Source organism: Rhinolophus sinicus, linkage group LG16 (genome assembly GCF_036562045.2).
Source record: "Rhinolophus sinicus isolate RSC01 linkage group LG16, ASM3656204v1, whole genome shotgun sequence".
Lineage (NCBI taxonomy): Eukaryota > Metazoa > Chordata > Mammalia > Chiroptera > Rhinolophidae > Rhinolophus > Rhinolophus sinicus.
The window spans coordinates 38429609-38449934 of record NC_133765.1 but is presented as its reverse complement, the minus strand read 5'-3'; the positions used below and the strand labels follow the sequence as shown (position 1 = coordinate 38449934).

Here is a 20326-nt window from a genome sequence, read left to right as displayed (position 1 = left end):
TCCCTCCCCCTCCCCCTCTCCTTCTCTGACTCTAAGCTAAGCTGATGGCTCCTTGAAGACAGAAGCTGTCTGTCTGTCCTGCCACCCACCACGGCTACCAGAAGGGCCTGGGAACCCTGCTCTGATCCCCGATGACCACCAGCAGGAGCGACAGCTCCACAGTCAGGGACACCAGCGTCCTTGCCCAGATGGCAGGTGTACCGGTGACACAAGAGCTCCCTTGGGGGCCGAGTTCAGAAACGGATGAGAACACACAGACGTGAATGTGGGGTGACAGACGCCGGCTGCGGCCCTGGACCCTGGAGTGGAAGGGCCGGAGGCCACCCAGGAATGGCCTCGCCCGCTGCAGCCCTGCTTGTCCCTCTGACACCGGGTCCCCGTCTTGTTCCGAGTCTGGGCTGTAACGGGGGCTCCATGCTGCCCGAGACAGATGGCAGTGAGCTTCACGCCAGAGACAGCGCCCAGTGTCCACCGTCCATGCACAGCCTGTCCACCTGTGGTGGGGGCAGCGCCCCCAGCTCTGCTCCTGCAGCCCCTCCTGTCCTGACAGCTGGCCTTTCCTGGGCTACAGAGGGTCTCCCACAGAGACAGACCCCAGGAGGGGTTGGAAACTCGGATCGGGGCTCATTGGCCTGCGACCCAGATTTCTGTGGCGTGAGGCAGAGCAGGCCCAGCACAAACCACTTAAGGCACAAAGGTGGGGAGACAAGCACGTGTCAATCTCCCATCTCGGCCACCCCTCTTCCTTTCAACAGTTATCTTTTGTTTGAGGAACGCTGAGCAGGCTCCAGGAAATCAGATACCCACTGCTGTGGCTGTGCTGAGAGCGTTCATCCTCCAGAAAATCATACGTTGTTACACAAATCCTCCAATTTGCTTAAGCAGAGGAATTTTGATGGAAATTTACCATTGAAATGCAAATACTCGAGTTCTGTTTCAAGTCAAATGATAAGGAAAAAATGAAATGAAATGTGCCTTGGCAACTGCTGCTCTCAATCAAAGGCCGTGAGGAACGCTGATGCTCCTTGGGGCGTCAGCAAACCTACCTACAAGGTGTGGGCCTCAGCAAGAGGGCGCTGCCACCCTCACACCCGGCTGACCAGACGTGGTGACCATCACAAACAGGTCATGTTCTCTGGGGATTGGGGCTAGAAAAATACAAGTCCCACGTCACCTTGAGCGAGTCCAGAACAGTGGGCCACCCAGCGAGACCTCCTACTAAGGCCGCACGTCTGCCCGAGGCTGCATGGTGAGCATGACGCTGGGTCGTGAGAGTGCAGGGCTGTCCCCTGGGACAGGCTGAGGTCCCAGCCTCCAGCACACACTCCTGGGACCCGTGCAACCAATATGTGCTGCAGACGCTCTGCGAGCGAGGCAGTTCTGCCCAGTCCCACAGGGACCAAGCCCAAGCAGAGAAGAGACGATGCCCTGGACCACCCGGGGTGACACGTGTAAGCTGCCAACAGTCCTGACCTCTCCAGCTCCAGGTGCTCGGTCAGACCTGCTGCTGTCCCTCCCACGGCCCCACGGCCCCCAGAGACAGTGCCTTGGGGGGCTTTCCCCTCATCACTCACCCCTGGGCAGGGTGTGGCCATTCTGGCTGCCATCTAACAAAACCCGTTCCTAAAAGCCAGGCACCAGGCTCACCTTAGGACAGCCTGCAGCGTGTCCTGCTGTCACACCCAGCCAGACCCCCCGGGGTATACACCTGGTGCTTCACGATGCTGTCACAGAGCCAGCCAGAATGCAGGCCCCGCGGCCCCGCCCCAAACAGACACCCCGCCCCTGACTGTGGGCGTGTTCCCTGATCTGAAAACGACCCTCCCAGCCACAGTGCAGCCGGGTCCTCAGAGGACAGGCGTCTTTCATGTGAACTATAAAAAGTTACGGGGTCAACACCCTGTCATCACCAGGGAGTAATTACTAATCTGGACTCGCCTCCACCCTGCAATTGCACGCAGCGCCATCCCAGGACTCTGGGCTCAGACCCGGGAAGGGGCGCTGTCTGCCCATCCGGCCGTGTTACCGGCAGCATCTGCTCTGAACCGGAGCATGACGGCCATTTCCAGCGTGCCTTCCTGCGGCTGCAGGAGCAGCTGACGGGCACGCTGTCCCTGGGACAGGGACTGAGAGATGACCGGGGTCCCCACTCACACACCATCCACGCCCCATTCATGGTGTCAGGAAGGCTGCTGGTCTGGATGTAGCCGTGTCCACAAGCTCCACCCAGCAAACAGGACGCTCTAGCTCCATGCACCCAGGTGTGGACAGGACAGGCCTGGGACACCGGACATCTGCTCTCTGTGGTCTGCAGTCCATGGCCCCTGACTGACCACTGCAGAGGCCACGCTTCCTGCCCTTGAAGCTGGGCGTTGCCGTGTGACTCGGTTCTGACTGGTGGGGTGTCGACGGACACACCTGTGGGGTCCCAGGACCCTCCTTCAGGGGAGGTGACAGGCCCTGCAGCCCCCATGCCCCCGTGATATGTGACATAGAGGTGACAAAGGCAGTGCCACCAGACTTGGGGGACAGGGTCCCAATCCTGGGAAGTGCTTGTCCTGGGGCTGCCCTGCAAGGTTTGGGGTTATTCACCTCAGAGAGAAACAGGCCAGTGTTAGGCTGCTGTCACCTGGGAGTTGGTGACGAGGCAACGACATGGTTTCACATGAAGCCAAATGCCCTCCCTCTTGTCCCGCAAAGCACTGAGCTGGGGCATTTATGGGGTCACCACTGCTCCCCGAGAACCTGGATGCGGGGCCTCCTGCGGACGTTGCCTGAAGGCAGCAGCCTCACACAAGCAGTCCCGTCCTGACCCGCGAGGGACACACTTCGTGGTCTGACTTGTGGTGCTGTGTCCCCATGCCTCACACAGAAGCCCCATCAGCGGCCACCCCATCAGGGCCACTGGAGAGCCAGTCATGGGAGCGTGTGTCCCAGAGGCAGCAGGGGGCACATACGGGGACAGAGGGTCCCTGGAATGCCCCATCATCCAATGTCCCCCGTGCAGTGTCCCAGAGATGGGTGGGACTCACCTAAAACCAGTGTCACATGAGAACAGAAGTGGTGACACCTGGGGCTGTGGGGTCTCTGCTGTCACTCAAACAAGCCGTCACATGCTCCCATGGGTCAGGGTCGCCACCACCCACTTGTCACTGTAAGCTGGCCGCCCACAGCCCTGGGTGTGCACTCTGCTCCTGAGTGCAGCCCCGCGTGGCCCCGTGTGAGCCTGTCCCCTCCCCGGACTGTGCAAGTTGCAACTAACAAACCGCCTTTGATGTCATCTGTCCAGTGTCCAGTGTCCGGTCACCCCATCACCGAGCGTGGGACGCTGCCCTCACCAACAGGGTGGACAGCACCCTCCCACGTGGCTTCTCTCCTGGAGGTAACCATGCGTCACATTTGCACGGTGGGTGGGACAGCCACGGCCGACACTGCACAAGCAGAGGGACGTTTCCAGCACTTGAGCCACCGAAGCAGCAAACCCCTTTGGTTGTCTGCCTGAAGGGCCTGCGACCGGCTCCTTCCCAGGGCTGGGGTGGGGGGCACGAAGGAGAACAAAGGGGAACTGGCTTGTGCAAATGCACCCTCCTGACGCCTGATGTGGGCACTGCTCCCCAGGCCTGTCCCCTCAGCCCCCCAACTCTGCCCTTCACGTGGCTTTGAGTTAACTCATGAGCACTGGAGACTCCCCAGAAATAGGAATAAGAAGCCCGCCTTCCTGGGGGCCAGGCAGGGCCGTGGGGTGTGCAGGATGGGCCCCTGGGAGCTGAGCAGGCCATCCAAGGAGTGGCCCCTGCTCGGTGGCAGCAGACAGCCGTTATCAGCAAGGAATGTGGCTGCCCAGCCCCGCCTCTGCGTTTTCCCAAACAGGCCCCAAGTCTGCACTGTGTGAACTGAACCAGCTTTTACGGCTGCCAGTAAATCAAATTAGCAGTCTGGCCGAAAGCCGCCATTGTCCAGGTCTGGCTGGAGTGCTGCTGGAGAAGCCCTGAGAAGAAACGCAGGTGCCCAGCGTTTGTGCCGCAGAAATCGCGTGAGAATGTGGCCGTCGCAGCACGTGCTGTTCACCCAAACCCTCCCCCGGCTCTTCTGCCGGCCTCCCCACCCCCTGTAATCAGAAAGCCTTCCCCCCCCCCCCAAGACAGCGCCAAGTGTGGCCGCATCCACTGGGAACACTGATACAGGGCAGTGTTTCCTGTAAAAACAGGTCCTGTCCGCTTTGCAAAGTGGTCAGTCGTCAAGTTGCTTTTCAAATGGAGAACACACGGAGTCCTAACCCACGTGGGTTTCCCTTTGACCCCCACGTATTTCCTTCTGTCCTCCCTCCCTCCCCTCGTCCTTCCCTCCTTTCCCAAAAACTCACTAAGTGTCTCTGAGGCAGGAGGGCAGCACTGAGGGGAAGGTGCATTCCCTGCCCTCCACTCAGGCCTCACCTCCCACCCAGGGCTTCCTCGCCCTGACTGTACCCCCGAGCTCTCATTTTGGGGTCAGGATGCCCAGCAGCTCTGAGGGAGAGATGACCCACATCCAGGTTGACGGGACAGTGAGGGGCAGCCTCTCAGTGTCCGGCCGGCCTGAGCCACAGGGAAGGAGAGGAGGTGGTCCAAGGACGATCAGGACTGGGGGGCCTCGTGCCAGCCACTGTCTGACCCTCACTTGGGGGAGGACGGACACTGCCCTTTGGCCCTTCCTGGAGCTGAGGGCGGCTGGCAGGGCTGCAGGCTGCCCCCGCCCCGTCCAGCTGACAGGTGCATGGAGGTGTCCACTCTGGAGCCTCGGGCCGTGTCCAGCCTGAGCCCCTGGTGTCCTTCGAGGGCCACGGTCAGGACCTCGGGTTTTTTCATGAGTCTCGGGGATCCTCACACACGCTTCCCCAGATGTGACCGGAGTGTTTGCTTTCTCACGGCTTTGATGCTGAATCTGTGCCACTGGCCCCCCACAGCCCCAGGCTTCCTGCCTGGGAAACACAGCAGCCCCGAGGTCACACCCCTTCCTGCAGGCGTGGGTGGGAGGAGAGCGGCCACGGCCAGTCCAGAGCAAACAGTGCGAGGCTGGAACTCTGGCCGCCGTGTCCGTGGGCCTCCATCGCAGCCGGCGCGCTGCTGTTTCCGGCCACCGCAGCCGGCGTCTCCGTGCCCAGAGCCAGCTCCCTGCGGTCCTGGGCCTCCTATTGCCACCGTCCACCCCTGAATGCCCAATGTGCAGCGTCTGCAGCAAGCTCCCCGCAAATGCCAGGCTGTGAACAATGAGGGGAGGCTCCTCACTTCGTCTTTGGGGCTCCCCAAGGCCTAATTCTCAGACTCACCCCCCAGCGGCAGCACCTGCTCCCTGTCCTGGTGACAGTACCAGAAACATTTACTCAGGACACACGCGGGCATCCCTGAGACACAGCCATGCCACTGTCAGAGGTGATAACCCAGGTGTCCGCACTGACAGTCAGGCGCGATGGCCCCGCCCAGGGGGCACGGGACACAGGGCACAGCCACCACTCCCTGCCATGTAGCCGGACCTGCACGGCCAGAAACTAGCGATTAAGATGGAGAGAAACCAGGAATTAAGATGCTAAGGTCAATATCCCCTGATTTTGAACCAGCCCAGGTCATGGGAGGCTGAATGTGATACAAGGGCCCCCACTTTGCAGGGGGAGGAAAGAGAATGTGCTCTCAGCTGGACAGTCCTCCAGGGGATGTGCTTGGTGGCCGTGAGCTGCTGCTGCTCACGGGGGACCAAGGAGAAGTGGAGGGGACGTCCATCCTCCTGGAAAGCGAGCTTACCGTGGTAGGGGCTGAGCTGACCCCCACCTCCCATCCTCTGTCCCTCTCAGGGCAGACAGGAGCTGGCCCCCTTGCAGGGACCCACCCCTCACCTGTCTGGTCCACATCCTTCCACGCCAAGGTCTGGGCCCCCTGCCACTTGGGGCTGCCAGCCCTGCCTGGACGCTGCCTGGACGTGGCTGCGGGCGACCCACCGGAGCGCCTCACCGCACAGAACAGAAAACCACGGCATCGTGGGCCCTGCTTCTTTGTGGCTGAGAGAAACACAGGCTGATGGCATCACACTGGTCTCAGCCAGCACAGCCTCAGCCGGAGCCTCGGGAAACAGCACTAACGACGTTTTTATTTAATTGGGGAGGAGAATGACCACACAAATGGACTCCTAGCAAATGAACTGGCTGCTGACAGTGTCGGTTCTTTCTCTCATAAGCATAAGTGCCTTGGGACCGTCATGCATCAAGCTGTGGAATGGTCATCTCAATCGCAGGTCAAAAGCTCGCCACACTCTGGGCATGTCCCACAGTCCCCATCAATCTGAAAGCCACAAACCCAGCTGCAGGACCCCTGGCCCCAGTCCTGGTGGAAATTCAGCAAAGAAGGAATAAGGTGAGGGTCAGAGCTGGGCTGGGCTGGGCTGGGGCCGCCCCGGCCAGAGCTGGCTTGCCTGTCAGAGGCTTCAACCCCCCACCCCCACCCCACGCTATGCGGGGAGCGAGCTGGCAGGGCTGGAAAGGCACAAACCAGACCCCGGACCTCAGCAGTTTCCTCCCAGGAAAAGCCGGCACACAGACGACAGGCCGTGTAGGAAGCAGGTTACCCAGCCACCCAGCCTGGCTGTGGGGCCGCAGGCCTCACTCCCAGGGCATCAGCGTGGCCACTCTGCCTGTTCAGAGTAACTGTGACCCACTGCGGGGCTGACACGCTGAGTGGGCCACACCCACGCGTGGCCACACGGCCAGGGCGGAGCACCTGCCCTCGGGTGCAGGACACCCCCCGCCCCCGCCCTGACATACCCCTGAGCAGACTTCCCATCGGGCTCTGCCCTCAGTGGGAGGACGAAAACTGTGCAACAAGCATTTAGATTCCTCCGCGTCCCTCACATCAATCACAGAGAAATCACAGGTCTGGACACAGAGAGTCTCAGGACTTAGGGGTCTGTGCTCCCTGCAGGGGTGGCTGGCTGCTTCCCCGAGGGTCTCAGCACGTCTGAAAGGGAGGGGCTCGCTGCAGCTCCCCAGTGGAGAGCGCGGGGGCCCCCACAATACCCACATCCTAGTCCCCAGAACCTGTGAATGTCACTTCACTGGCCAAAGGGGCTTTGCAGGTGCGATTAGGTCAAAGACCTTGCGATGGGGAGGTCATCCTGGATGACCCGTAGGGCCGGTGTCAGCACCAGGGTCCATGTGAGAGGGAGGGAGGGGGCTCAGAGCCAGAGGAGGTGCCGTGAGATGGAAGCAGAGGTCACCAGGACAGACATTTGAAGATGCCGCTGGCTCTACAGACAGAAGAGGGCACGAGCCAAGGAATGCCAGTGTCGCTGGAAGTGACAAAGGCAGGGGACAGAGTCTCCTCCAGAGTCTGCAGAAGGAGTGCAGACCTACTGACATCATGATTTCGGCGGAAGGAGGCTGAGGTGGGAAGTCTGCTCTATGCAGCTGTAAGGTAACAGCCATGTTGCTCTAAGCCACTCCGCGAGCAGCGATAGGAAATGACACACCCTTCTTCCAGAGAAAACAGGGGTCCAAAAATCTTGGAGTTGCACATGGGCCAAATAGTTGAAATAAAAAATAAGGGCGGTCGATTGCAAGAACCGTCAGGCTGACCATGTGGGCTCTCAGAAGTCAATAAGGAAACAAGCAGCATCAAAAATGCAAATGCAAATGGCTCAGACACATGGGGAAAGACGTCCAGCCTCACTAGTTATCAAAGAATGCTAATACAAATTCCTATAGCTGTGGGACTTTTTGCCTATCAGAGTTTGATGTGGAAAATCAGTGCATCGGGCCCCTCTGGTGACAATTGACAAAATAAATTGCTACAGCATTTCTGAAAGGCAGCTTTGCAATGTGTATCAATTTTAAAATGTGTATCTTACCAACACCAGCCAAGGCAGCCTGAAGAACAAAGCTGGGGACCTGAGCAGGTCTCGGGACGTGTTAGAAAGCTGCGTGGTTATGACAGCGGTGGATTGGCACAAGAATAAATACATCGGATACAGGAACAGGGCAGAGTCCAGAAACAGGACCCCATGTAAACAATTCACTTGATTTATGACTTGATTATGACAGAGTCATTTGATTTATGACAAAGGTGACACTGCAATGTACGGGTAACTTATCTCTTCAAGTGACGTACATTAGACCTCCACCTGGGAAAACTAAATAAAGCTCGTCTCCTTCGTGGCACACACAGAAGCACTGAGCGCAGGACCACAGAGCTACATGGGAACGAGAGAACAACAGAGCGCTTAGGTGGCACAGGAGACTGCCTTCACGACCTTGGATTAAGTGACATCCTGCTGGGGACACAAAAACCACCAGGCACAAAGAAAGACCTTGACGAACGGGACGGCATTAAAACTGAAAACGGCAGACATCAGGAGACACGCTTCAAGTGGGAAGGCAAGACCTAGTCGGAAAAGATATTTGCAATTCATATAGCCAACAAATGACTCACATCCAAAACACAGTATATAAAGAAATCCTAGAAAAAAAATCAATAAGAAAAAGAAATCAGACAACCCCATAGAAAAATGGGCAGAAGACTTGAATAGGCTAGACAAAAAAAAAAAGGCATCGGAATGTTCCATAAACTTATAAAAAGGTGATCCACCTCCTTAGTCATTCGGGAAAAGCAAGTAAAACCCAAGTGAGAAACCATTCGCTACCAGGATGGCTATGCTGGAAACAAGAGACGACACCAAGTGCCGGCAAGTGGGACTCATACACGATGGTGTGTGACCTGTGTCCACTTTGGGAAAACTGGTTAGCGTGACCTATTCAAGCTGAGCGTCTGGTACCCTGCGACCTAGTAACACCTAGGTTTCTACCAAGCAGAAGCACACACATATGTCACCGCGTGGCAGGCACGTGTCCACCCAGCACAGCCTGGCATCCCCAATGCTGACCCATGGGCAGGGTCCAGAGGGTCCTCTGGGAGGCGGCTTTGTTCTGGGGGCTGATTTCCTGGGCATGTGCTCTTTGTGAAATGTCCTGCACATATATGTGCATGCATTCCTGGAAGTGTGTTGTCCTCCAATAACACGCCTCCTTGTAAAACGGGGGGAAATGAGGTTTGTCTGGACAAGGGGAGCGCCTGGCTCTAATGTTTTCATTCTCTGAGTCCTCGCTCCCTTGGTAGGAAACGTAGATCCGGCTGAAACATCCAAAATAAATTTAACAATGGGAAGAACAATCTGAAGGCTTGTAACCGAGCCCTTGCACGCGTCAGGAGGCATCGTAAAGAGCAGACCCCACAGGCACGATGGAGGGCCTGACAGTGTTGCTTATAACAATGCAGATGTGAAACAAAGTCAGGGTGTGACCCTGGGCGGGCGGTGAAGTCACGATGCAGCCGTGGGAACGATCACGCAGTTTAGTTGTCAGCATGGAACACAGATGAGTAAATGGAGACATGGCAGCGGCCCGACAGCGTGGTCGGCATAACCCCACCGATACGAAGCTGTGTGTGCAGCACACACGTCTCCTGAGAAACTCCCAGAGGAAACCCGTCAGGGTGTTAACGTGGCTTATCCCTGGGGCGCAGGATTCACACGCTGTGGAGCTACATGTAGGTGTGAGGGCACGTGTGTGCATGTGTGCGCGCACATGTAAATGTATGTGCATGTGCATACACATGTAAGTGTGTGTGTGTGTTCATGCATGTGCATGTGTGTACATGTGCCTGTGCGTGCATGAGTGTGTACATGTAAATGTATGTGTGTGTGCATGCACATGTGAGCGTGTGCCTGTGTGTTCATGCATGTGCCTGTGTGTGCACGTGTAGTTTTTTCAATAGCCATACATGGGCTCTTGGTCTGTATTGCACCAAGAACGACTGTAAGAAGAAAATAAAACTCCTCATTCACAACAAACCCTAGAGAAACAGCAGCTGCGTGCCACGTGCCTGGAAGGAGGGCTCAGCCCTAAGGTGCAATCAGTCCTCTCACTGCCACCTCTTTTAAACCTGGTTCTGAATCGTATCATTTAAGAAGCACAGAGAAGTGACTGTGGGTCATAGTCCCAAACTGGAGACAACCCGATCGCGGGCAGTGAGCTATGGCGTTTCCTATCCTTGCATGCTGGACTCTTACGTGGCCACTGGGGACTTGGCTGTCGCCGCGGCAATCATCGCCACGGCAATCATCGCCACGGCAATCACACACACCCTGATTCTCAGCATGAGTCCCCGGGGGCTCTGGCAGCATCTGGGGACATACTTGGTTGTCACAGCTGGGGAGGGGCGCTACTGTCCTTGAGGGCGTAGCAGGCAGGGGTGCTGTTCCACACCCCAAATGCATAGGACGGCCCCCGGCAATATTCCATGTGGAGAAGCCTGACGTGGATGAATCTCACTGACAATGATGGCGAGAAAAACCTGAACCGCTTCAGTCGGGAGGCCGGTGCCTGGAAGACACGCTGACGGCAGAGGCCAGCGTGGGCCCCACGATGCGCCTGCATGTGTCTCAGCCTCATTCTGTTCAGAGGTGACACTGACGCTGGACAGTCTCAGGTCCCACGGGAGCCGCTGTGGAGTCCACTTCTGACATGTGCCCAGTCAGCGTCTCAGCTGGTGAGACACATGTGCGCCAACTCTGTGAGCAACGTGCCCCCAAGACATTGAAACAGGCACTTTGTCAGCTCAGAAGGGGAAGCTTAATACACACATCAGCTGTCTGGAGGGCACTGGGCCAGGCGCGAGCGAGGGACTGGACCCCCTGCCTTGTCACAGAGCACATCCCAGAGCCCGGGCTCATGAACGTCCCGTTCCAACTCGCCCTCTGCATCCTGACCGTCTGGATTAGCTGATAGACTCCTCCCTTGTACGTGGAAATGGTCACATGTCCCAGACACATGGCCAGCACCTCGGCTGGGCTTTCTTGGTCCAGCATGGGGGGGTGGGACAGCCAATAGTTTAACTAGGGACCCTCTAAGGACCTCCAGGACAGGCCTGGGGGGCTCTGCAGAGCCCGCACCCCACTCTGAGCCAGGAAAACCAGCCACCCCAACCTTGGGCCTCAAAGCCTCCTTCCCACCAGTTCCCCTCGGACAAAAGTTTCCCATCGGAGAAATCATTCTAACTCAGAAAAGTGAGCCTCCAAAACCATCCTCAGAAATGTAAACTCAGCCTTCAAAGGAAAACCCCAAAGCCCTGGGGAGAGCTTGGCTCTGTGGGCCTCAATTTCGGTCCCTGCTGGTATGATAAACATCCCCTCCGCCCCCCTGCAGGACACAAGTCTTTACTCAGAAACTTTCTCTTTCAAAAATAACTACAGCACCCAACCATTAAGCCCAGAGTTGCATTTAAACCCACCCTTTCTCTTTCTCTGGTTTCCAAACTGGCAGCTTTGTGACTAGCGGAGCCTCAAACACGGACTTGCAAGCAGCGCCCTGCGATGGCAGCCAGGCCCGCGGAGCCCGCTGCAGCCGGGAGCCGGGAGTGCGTGGGAAGTCGGGCCTCCCCCAGGCAGTTACACGGCTGCTGGACCTGGCAGGATGCTCCAGCGACAAGCCAGTGTCAAGAACCAGCGGGAGACCATGTCACAGAGCCCCTGCCTGCAGCACAGACGTGCAGCTCCCAACACTCTCTCTCCTTAGCTTCTTGCGCCGGGGAGGCTGAATGGTGGGTGTCCTTAAGGAAAAAATGGTGCTTCCAAGACGCACAAAACACTCCATTTTATCTGATGCTGCTTCATCTGGCGGCCTGAAGACCTGTGGCCTCCGGCACCACAGGAAGCCACCCTGCACATCCCTGCAGCCAGACTCAGGTCACACAGCCCAGCAGGGCCGTCCACATCCACTCCTGCCCTGGCTCTGCTGTGGGACAGGGGCGCCCTGTCACTTGGGGCGGCTAGCGCTAGGCCTCGCAGCCCCCAGACCGCTGTCCATCTGGATCACGGCAACTGTAGTGAGACCATCAACGTGTGAGATCCAGTCTGCGTTACCGTGGTCAACGGCTGAAAGTGTCCCCCCAGCCACAAGGTCACAGGAGGGGCACAGGGAGGGGATCTCTCAGTTCCTCGTGTGTACAGACCCCACGGTCCCTCACACGGCCAAGGAGACACTTCCCAGAGAAACTAGCATAGAGGCTGCACCTCTCACAACAGGAAAATACAGGTGCACAGCTCGCTTCATGCAACAACTTGTGATGGCAAAGTATCGGAAACAACTCAAATGCCCGTCTGCCGCACAGGAGTTGGAGAAACTGCATGGTGGGTCCAGAAATCTACATGGTGGGGTAGCACGCAGCTGTAAACAAGTGGACAACGTCTGTGAACTGGTTTCGAGCGACTTCCGGGATAACCCGAAAAGTGACAAATTGCAACATGCAAAAGGGTTTCTGTAAGTCCCTGCCCTTCATGGAAGAAAGAAGGAGAGAGAAGGAAACGTACGTGTATCTATGCATTCGGCACAAAAGGTAAACCAGAAACTAAGAGAACGGCCTCCCTGGAAGGTGTAGGTAGAAGTCACAGGGACCAGAGCAAGGTGGTTTCATATAACCCCCAAGTCAATCAATAACTAAATCGACCAGAACGGGGGGGAGGGGCACCCATAATGGAATACGGACCACAGGGGACTCGAACTGCATCACGAATGATGAATGAAACCGCTGTGGAGGGAACGGGGAGAAAAGAACCTGCGCAGGTTCCTTTGGGAGACAGAATGCATAGTGGGAAGCTGAGGGCAAAGCAGACAGACCCCCTCCCATGTGCCGCATCTGCTTCCCACGGGGTGTAGACGAGCCATTCTGGAAACACTCTACGTGTCTACTGCACTGAAACAAGTAAGTGAAATAGTGCCAATTAGGAGAGCAGGTGTCTAACTTTGGGAGAAAGAAGGACATATAAGGAATGGCTCACGAGAACTCTGTGGTCTTAGATTGGAAATGGTGATCAGAACGAACTCACGTTTAAACACACGTGCCCAGAGGGACACACATAAACACACAGACGTGTGCGCTTGCTTGTGTGTGCACATACACACATTTCCCTGCTCCGTCTGCTCAGGGGCAGCGAGCACACCCAGCACTGCGACCCTGGCTTCTAAACACCACCCTCAGGCAGAAGGAACCAGGGCTTCCTAAAGAAACAGTTGTTTCCATGAGACTAGACTATCTTCAGTGCAGAAAATAAGGAAGGCATATTGAAGGGACACAGGAGCCGACCGGAAAAAGCTCCCAGTGGTCAAAGGTGGGACGGTTGGAGCAACACAAGAAATACTGATAGCACTGGATTATAACCTATGGAATCAAATATCAATAAATACTCAAGAGTCATAGCGCTGTAAATAAACGGCTGAATACGTGAATAACAATGTGTCCTTATATTAGAATCCGTTTAACAAGAGTAGGAGGGATGATGGGAACAGAAAAGCTGTATTGGGCAGAGCCACAGTCATTATTAATATGTTTCATGGGATCTTCCCCACAAGACAAAGAGAAACACAGTAACTTTACAGAGGACGAGCCCGGCAGACACCACCTCAGCCAGGTGACCAAAGCAAACGTCACCAGCGAGAATAATCACATCCTATGCCACCTGTGTTGTGGGCTGAATCGTCCACCCCCCTCGGCCAGGACTTCAGGCTGTGACTGTCATTACAGATGGGACTTTAAAGAGGTGATTAAAGTAAAATGGGGTCACTGGGGGGTCCTGATCCTATATGACTGGGGTCCTCATAAGGAGGTCAGGGCACAGACACACACACAGGGTGACCCTGTGAGAACCCAGGGAGGACACGGCCGTCCACACGCTGAGGAGAGAAGCCTCAGGGGGAACCAGCCCGGCCCACACCTGGATCTCAGGTTCCCCACCTCTAGGACGGGGGACAGTAAGTGTCTGTGGTTTAAGTCCCCAGTCTGGTGCTTTGCTACGGCCACCACAGGAAACGAGTCAGTCCTAATATAATACAAGAAGAAACGCCACGGCATTGTATAAGAAATACAGTGGCACCTTGGTTTTCGAACGTAATCCACAAGTTCTAAAATGTTTGAAAAGAGCCGACAGCGAGGCCTCAGGATCTTGCACTCACGGAAGCCGTGTGACATGTTCAACTTCTGAGTCGTGTTCGAAAACCAAAGCATTTACTTCCAGGTTTACGCCATTCATAAAGCAAAATGTTCGTCAGTGGAGACGTTCGAAAACCAGGGTACCACTGTAATACGATTTCATGTCCTCGCATCCTTGGCAGAAACAGACGCTCAGACAGCCTCAAGCTAGTTGTAAGGAAACAGCGGATCCCGGGCTGAGGACATTCTAGAACTGGCCCGGGCTCTTCCAAGGGTCAGGTGGGGAAGACAGAGAAGCTGAAGGACCATCACAGGCCAGAGGGGCCGAGGACACATGACGACCAAACGCCCGCTGAGAGCCTGGACAGAAAGGAGCCCCGAGCCGGAAAAGTGACAACAAAACCCAAGCCTACAGATCAGTGACTAGCGCTGTTAGTTTCCTGGGTGCCATCACCTACGAGGTGTGACCAAAAAATACAGTGACTGTTTAAATTTTAAAAATTTATTACAGTAAAAGACACATTGCCATTAATCCTCTTCAAAATACTCCTCACTTGGGACATACTTATCCCATCGTTCTTGCCGCTTTCTGAAGCAGTTCTGGGCGTCCTCTTTCGTGAGTGTCTTTAGTTGCACTGTCATGGCTGCCTCCATGTCCTGAATCATTTTGACTTTGGGGAAGAGCCAGAGGTTGCACGGGGCCAGATCTGATGAATAAGGTGGATGAGGACACACCATCACGTTTTTATTTCACAGAAATGGCTGTACCAGAAGTGATGTGTGACACAGAGACTTCCGTTGTTATCACAAAATACAGTGAATGCTGCTGCCGAGTGCCATCCAATGGAAAGGCAGGGACCTTCAATACGGGAAGCAGCGTGTCGGACCTTAGTTACAGTGAGTGACAAGTTTCAACTTGTTCAGTGCAGTCAGTCGGGTGTGAGCTACGGTTCAGAGAAGGTGTGTTTTACAATGTGCCGTAAATCACCCTCCATCATGACAACGCTCTGTGTCACACATCATTTCCGGTATATGGCAATTTCTGTCAAATAAAAACATTATGGTGTGTCCTCATCCACCTTATTCACGGGATCTGGCACCGTGGGACTTCTGGCTCTTCCCCAAAGTCAAAATGATTCAGGACATCGAGGCAGCCAGGACAGCGCAATTAAAGACACTCAGGAAAGAGGACTTAACAGAACTGCTTCAGAAAGTGGCACAAATGATGGGATAAGCGTGTTTGAAACGAGGGGGAGTATTTTGAGGGGGATGAATGGCAATGTGTCTCTTACTGTAATAAATTTTTAAAATTTAAACAGTCACTATATTTCTTTATCACACCTCGTACCTTGATGTGTGGGAACTCTGTCCTGTTTTGGCATTTTTCTTTAAGTTTACAATCATTTCAAATAAAAAGCTAAAAAAAAAAAACCTGGAGGTTGTCAACTGCTGACCATACTGGCTGAATTCAACCCACAGATTTATTTTGGTTGACAGTGTTAAAAGCAAATTTGAATTAGCTGCCAGCAATACACATCCAGAGATGTAATTTGGGACCCAGATTTATGGCTGCCGTGAAACATCAGAAGCGGTGGCCTCGCCCCCGAGGACCGCCCCACACACTGAACCACAGGACGACAGGCCCCCAAGAGGCACGGTGTCCGACGCCTGTTCTGAGCTCACAGCCCCAGGCCAGCCCCAGGCCCACAGCAAAGGGTCCAATGCTGCACGCAGAGGCCCAGGCTGCCCTCAGACCCTGTCCACGGGCACTGTGGACGGCTCGGACCCTCAGACGTGAGGCCAGTTCTAGAACTTGTCTGTGTCTCTGGCACACGTGGTCCCCAGCCGGGGAGCGGCATGTCACATTTAGATGTGGCAGGTGTCAGGGTGCCCACACTTGCATGTGGGTCCTCTCTCTGGAACGAGCCCCATGTGTGTGGCCCTGGGGGGCTGCACTGACTTACATGCCACCCTGTGGCCCAGGGCAGGTGCACGACCCACACAGGCCAGCTGGCACCACCCTGTACTCTCCTGGGGCTTTGCATCAGAGCAGGGACATGGAGGTGGCACTCTGTCACCATGCCCTGCTGTGATCCCCTAGTCCTTTTACCAAAGAGGTGTCCTTCTGGAAAATTTCATGCTCACTGAACTTAGGGAGGTCGGCTTCTGCTGCTGCCAGGAGACCGGGGCTGAACAGGCAGTAAGCAAGCCATGTGCTGGGGACTGTCACCCCTCCACAAAGGGTGAGACGGAGGCTACACCCTCCCCGAGCTCACAGAGCTGGCATTAGCTGAATAAGTGAGTGACTGGGTGTGTGGCCCAATGAGCAGGCATCTCGGAGAACAGGTACCCTCGTGTTTGCCTGAAACAGGTTGTCACGTAGGTTTTCTTCACCACCCAGATTACTGCGTCCCTCTCATTCTGAAAGGTCACTCCCCTCCACCCTAGGATGGCAGCCACTCCTCCTGGAGTCTCTGAGCCGGTCACTCAGTCCCTCCTGTGTCTTGGTGGCCCCAGCAGCCCCACTGACTCACGGCTGGTGGCTCACGGTGGCTCTGCAGCCAGCCCAGCTTGGTCCTCAGGAGGGGACGTGGGAACGTGCACAAGGCGGGACGTTCTGTTTGGGCCAGTTCTCCGAGTCCTGCTGTTGGAACATCCCCAAGGACTGTCATCGGACTTGACCCCTTCCAAACTTTAGGATGACACTGACGGTTGGCCTGGCTTTGGGACAGACAGTCGGACGGAGCGAAAGACCATTGAGGAGTGAGTTTAGACACCAGTAATTGGAACTGACGGGCAGTAAAGGTTTCCTCTTCATTGTCCAGAAAGGTGACATTTCAACATTGATTTACAAGTTAAGACTTTGGTGACACGCTCTGGGCAGGTCGTCTTTAAATCAGAGGACTTGGGCGTTTGCTGTGGGGGGAGTTGACCACGTGGGAGCCGACTGCCTGGGACTCAGGCTGGTGCCCTCAGGAACTTTCCAAGGGTGGTGTGTGCCTGTCCCCCAGCCGGACTATTGCCTGACAGCCAACTGGCCTGAGTTCTGAAAGGTCACAGCCCAGCAGGCTCCTGGGAGCCAGACAGGACATTTGGAGGAGCAGCAGGAGGCCCCTGGCAAGTCGGCACAACCGGGGCCGACCGAGGACAGAGGTCAGAACATGGATTCTTTGATGGTTTGGGGAGCAGAGCCCGCAGGCGCTTGAACACTGGGCTCTGATTCGTACCCTCGGTTCCAGGCTCAGCCAATCATGGCCCTTCCGAACTGGACAGAGCAGGGGCCCGGACACACTGGCTGTCACCTGCCTGACTCTGCCAGGCCCGGCCCACACAGAACCCAATGAGCACAGCCCCTCCAAGTATCAGAGAGGTAGGCTCAGTAGCTGACCTGAGTTGGTTTCCTAAGAAAACAGTGAAACTATTATTATTTTTCTTAATGTGGGGATCCTTGTGGCATGAAATAAACCTGTGGCAGAACCTCAGAAAAGACATTATCTGAGTAGGAACACCAGACAGCAGGGCCGGCTAACCGTGTGAAATGTTTAGCTTTTGTCTCACTGACTCATTCAAAGTCTCTTTTGGAAAAGTCCAGAATGAACCACCTGCTAGAAGTACAGTTTGGACCAGGCTGCACGCAGGGCGCAGTGTCTGTAGCTGGGGTGCAACTGGAACCAGGGACTCCATGCGTCCTGCACACCCAGAATCCCATGGTCATGAGGCCATGGGGGAAGGGCCAGGAGTGCAGGCTTCAGGCAAACGCAGAGGTCAGCTCCACAGCCTAGCAACAAGTGCTGACTTGGTTTACCTCCTGATGCCTTGCTGGGAGCCGGTGGTGGGAGTTCTGAGGGATTGGAATGTGGGGCGGCCTGTTCTAGGAGGGATGGGGGCTGCACAGGTGAGAGTGGCCAGGTGTGAGGGCCTCAGATCAAGTGCCCTGGAGACGGCCCCACCCAGACAGGGACGGGGAGGGAAGGGACTGTGACGAATAAACCAAATGTCCTCACTCTTAAAACCAGAGGGCTCATACCAGCCCGATGGCACGAGGATGGTTTGTGTGAGCTCCTGGGCACATACGTGCCCGTGTGAACTCACCGGTGCTTGGACACCACAAAGTCCCAGCGTTTAGGGGGCCTGTGCTCTCCCCCCGCACGTCCAAATGCCGTGAGCCCCTCCTCTTCCCGCTCAGTCTGTGCCAGCTGTCCTGCTCTGCGGCCCCCAGGGCCCCTCCATGGGGGGTTCGGTTCCGGGTCCTTCACGGTGGCCTTGTCTGCTGCCGTGCACGCTTGGTCACAGTTGTGCCACATGACATATCCCAACACCGGAAGCACGAAGATGTGCCTATTTCGTGCCAGCCTGAGTGGGTGTCATTCTCACGCGGGCAGCAGGGGAAGCGCCCCTGCCCCAGCCGTGAGTGTGGTCCCCACAGACATAAAGACACAAGCAATGACACGGTGGTCGGACAGGCCGCTCTTGCAGTGTGGCTGAGCCAGCTCGGTGCCAGAGCTCCACGCAGGCACTGACGACAGAACAGGCGGCTGCCAGGAAGCTCTGACAGCGGCTACGGCACGTGTGGACCCTGAGGACATTACACTCAGTGACATACGCTGGTCACAAAAGGCACAGCCTGTAGGATTCCATGTATATGAGTTCCCTCTACTCAACAGATTCATGGAGCCAGGAAGTAGGTGGAGGTGACAGGGCTGGGGGAGTGTTTAATGGGGACAGTGCAGTTAGGGAAGATGACAGAGTTATGGGGACGAGGGTGGTAACAGCTGTACAATGTGAATGCCTGGTGCCCCTGAGCTGTGCGCTTCAAGTGGCTTAAGATGGGAAATTCTGTTCTATATATTTTACCACAATTAAAACTTTTTAAAAATGCGTGTGATTTTCATAGAGAGGGTGCTGGAGCACGCCTGGGGTGGGGCTGTGGATGGAGGGCCGGGTGGGGGGCGTGCAGAGAGCAGGGGAGGTCCACGTGGGAAGGTCAGCTCTGACCAGAGGAGGTGACCACCTTTTCCTGAGAAAGGAGGGAGGACGAGGGCTGGATAAGAAACCTGTAAGATTGTAAAGCGAACAACGGAACGGGAGCAGCTACTGCTGGGGCACCGATCCCCTGGGGAAGCACCAACGGACGATGGCCAAGCTGTGGACAGCTGGGTGGGTGGGGCTGGCTTCTCGGAGGTCAGGGAAGGGGGTGAAGGTTGTGGGGCGGGGGAGCAGGGGGGGTGTAACAGGAGCTACGTCACTCAGCAGCCCACGGGGCGCCCACTTTGAGAAGGGGTTGAAAACTGTGAGCACAGTGGCTGGCACATAGTGGGTCTTCAGTTAATGGTGGGGGAGATGGGATGGGACAGGATGGAATGGAATGAAACGGAAATCCTGGCAGGAAACACCTTTAGTCTGTTGTCAAATACCATAGACCTATCTTTAATAAATTCCTTGAAAAAAGCCACGACCTCTGGGTGTTGAATTAACACGATTATCTCAGGACGAAATCTCAGCATGGGAAAAGCTGTGCCTTTCCTAAAGGACAGTGACACGTCTGTGTCCCCAGCACATTTGTCATTGTGATCTACAGACAAAGATGAAGTGTGTGCGGAGAATGGCAAACGTTCTCCATCTTGCTAACGGCCAGTACAGAGGTGAGTAAGGTCGGAGCCACTTAGCCCCTCCTCCAAAAGGGACACTTATTACAAATCAGAAACATCCACCCACACACAGCGCTGAAAGCTACGACGTGGCCTCAGAGGCCTTTTGCCCAATGTCCAAACTGTGTGACTAGCCCCAGGCCACCCGAAGGACTTCCCACTGTATTTCAAACATGCTCCCCAAGACGGAGCTCTCCCGAGAGAAAACACCCACTTTGTCCAGCACCTCTACTGCGGAACGTTGCTGACACAGTCCCACAGACAACCGATTACTCCTCGGTGCAAAACCAAATCAAAGCACAGAAGCGAGGACGGACTCGCTATAACTCACCAATTTGTGCCTGAGATGGACGGTGACGAGCGGGGAGCCCGATAAGTTTTGGGAGAGTGTGGGCGGTGGGGCGACCTCTAGGGAGATGAGCGAGCTGGCGGCGGACAGCGGGCAGCTCTTGTAATTCGCCGCCTCGGGAATCCTAGGAAACAAATGAAAAATCATCACTCAGTGGGAAAGGGGGGCGCACAGTAAGAAGCTGAGTTCAGAAGGCGTGTGAAGCCTGCGGGTTTGACCTGGGGTCCCTCGGACGGAACGCGATTCCCATCGGTCAGCACGTGCGGCTCCCGCTCAGGCTGGGGGCGGGGGGCCTGGTGCCCACCCTGCTACTGGGATTCTACTCCTGC

General features: G+C 55.8%; 1 protein-coding gene across 2 annotated transcripts in view; it reads right to left on the bottom strand.

Annotated features, from left to right (window-relative positions):
* The window catches only part of ADGRD1 (adhesion G protein-coupled receptor D1), a 99518-nt gene that overhangs the window by 38812 nt on the left and 40380 nt on the right, over nt 1-20326 (bottom strand). For both annotated transcript variants that reach the window (XM_019748811.2, XM_019748812.2), the window contains one exon: nt 19980-20121. In XM_019748811.2, coding sequence (XP_019604370.2) covers nt 19980-20121 — 142 coding nt within the window. The remainder of the gene's footprint in view (nt 1-19979; nt 20122-20326) is intronic.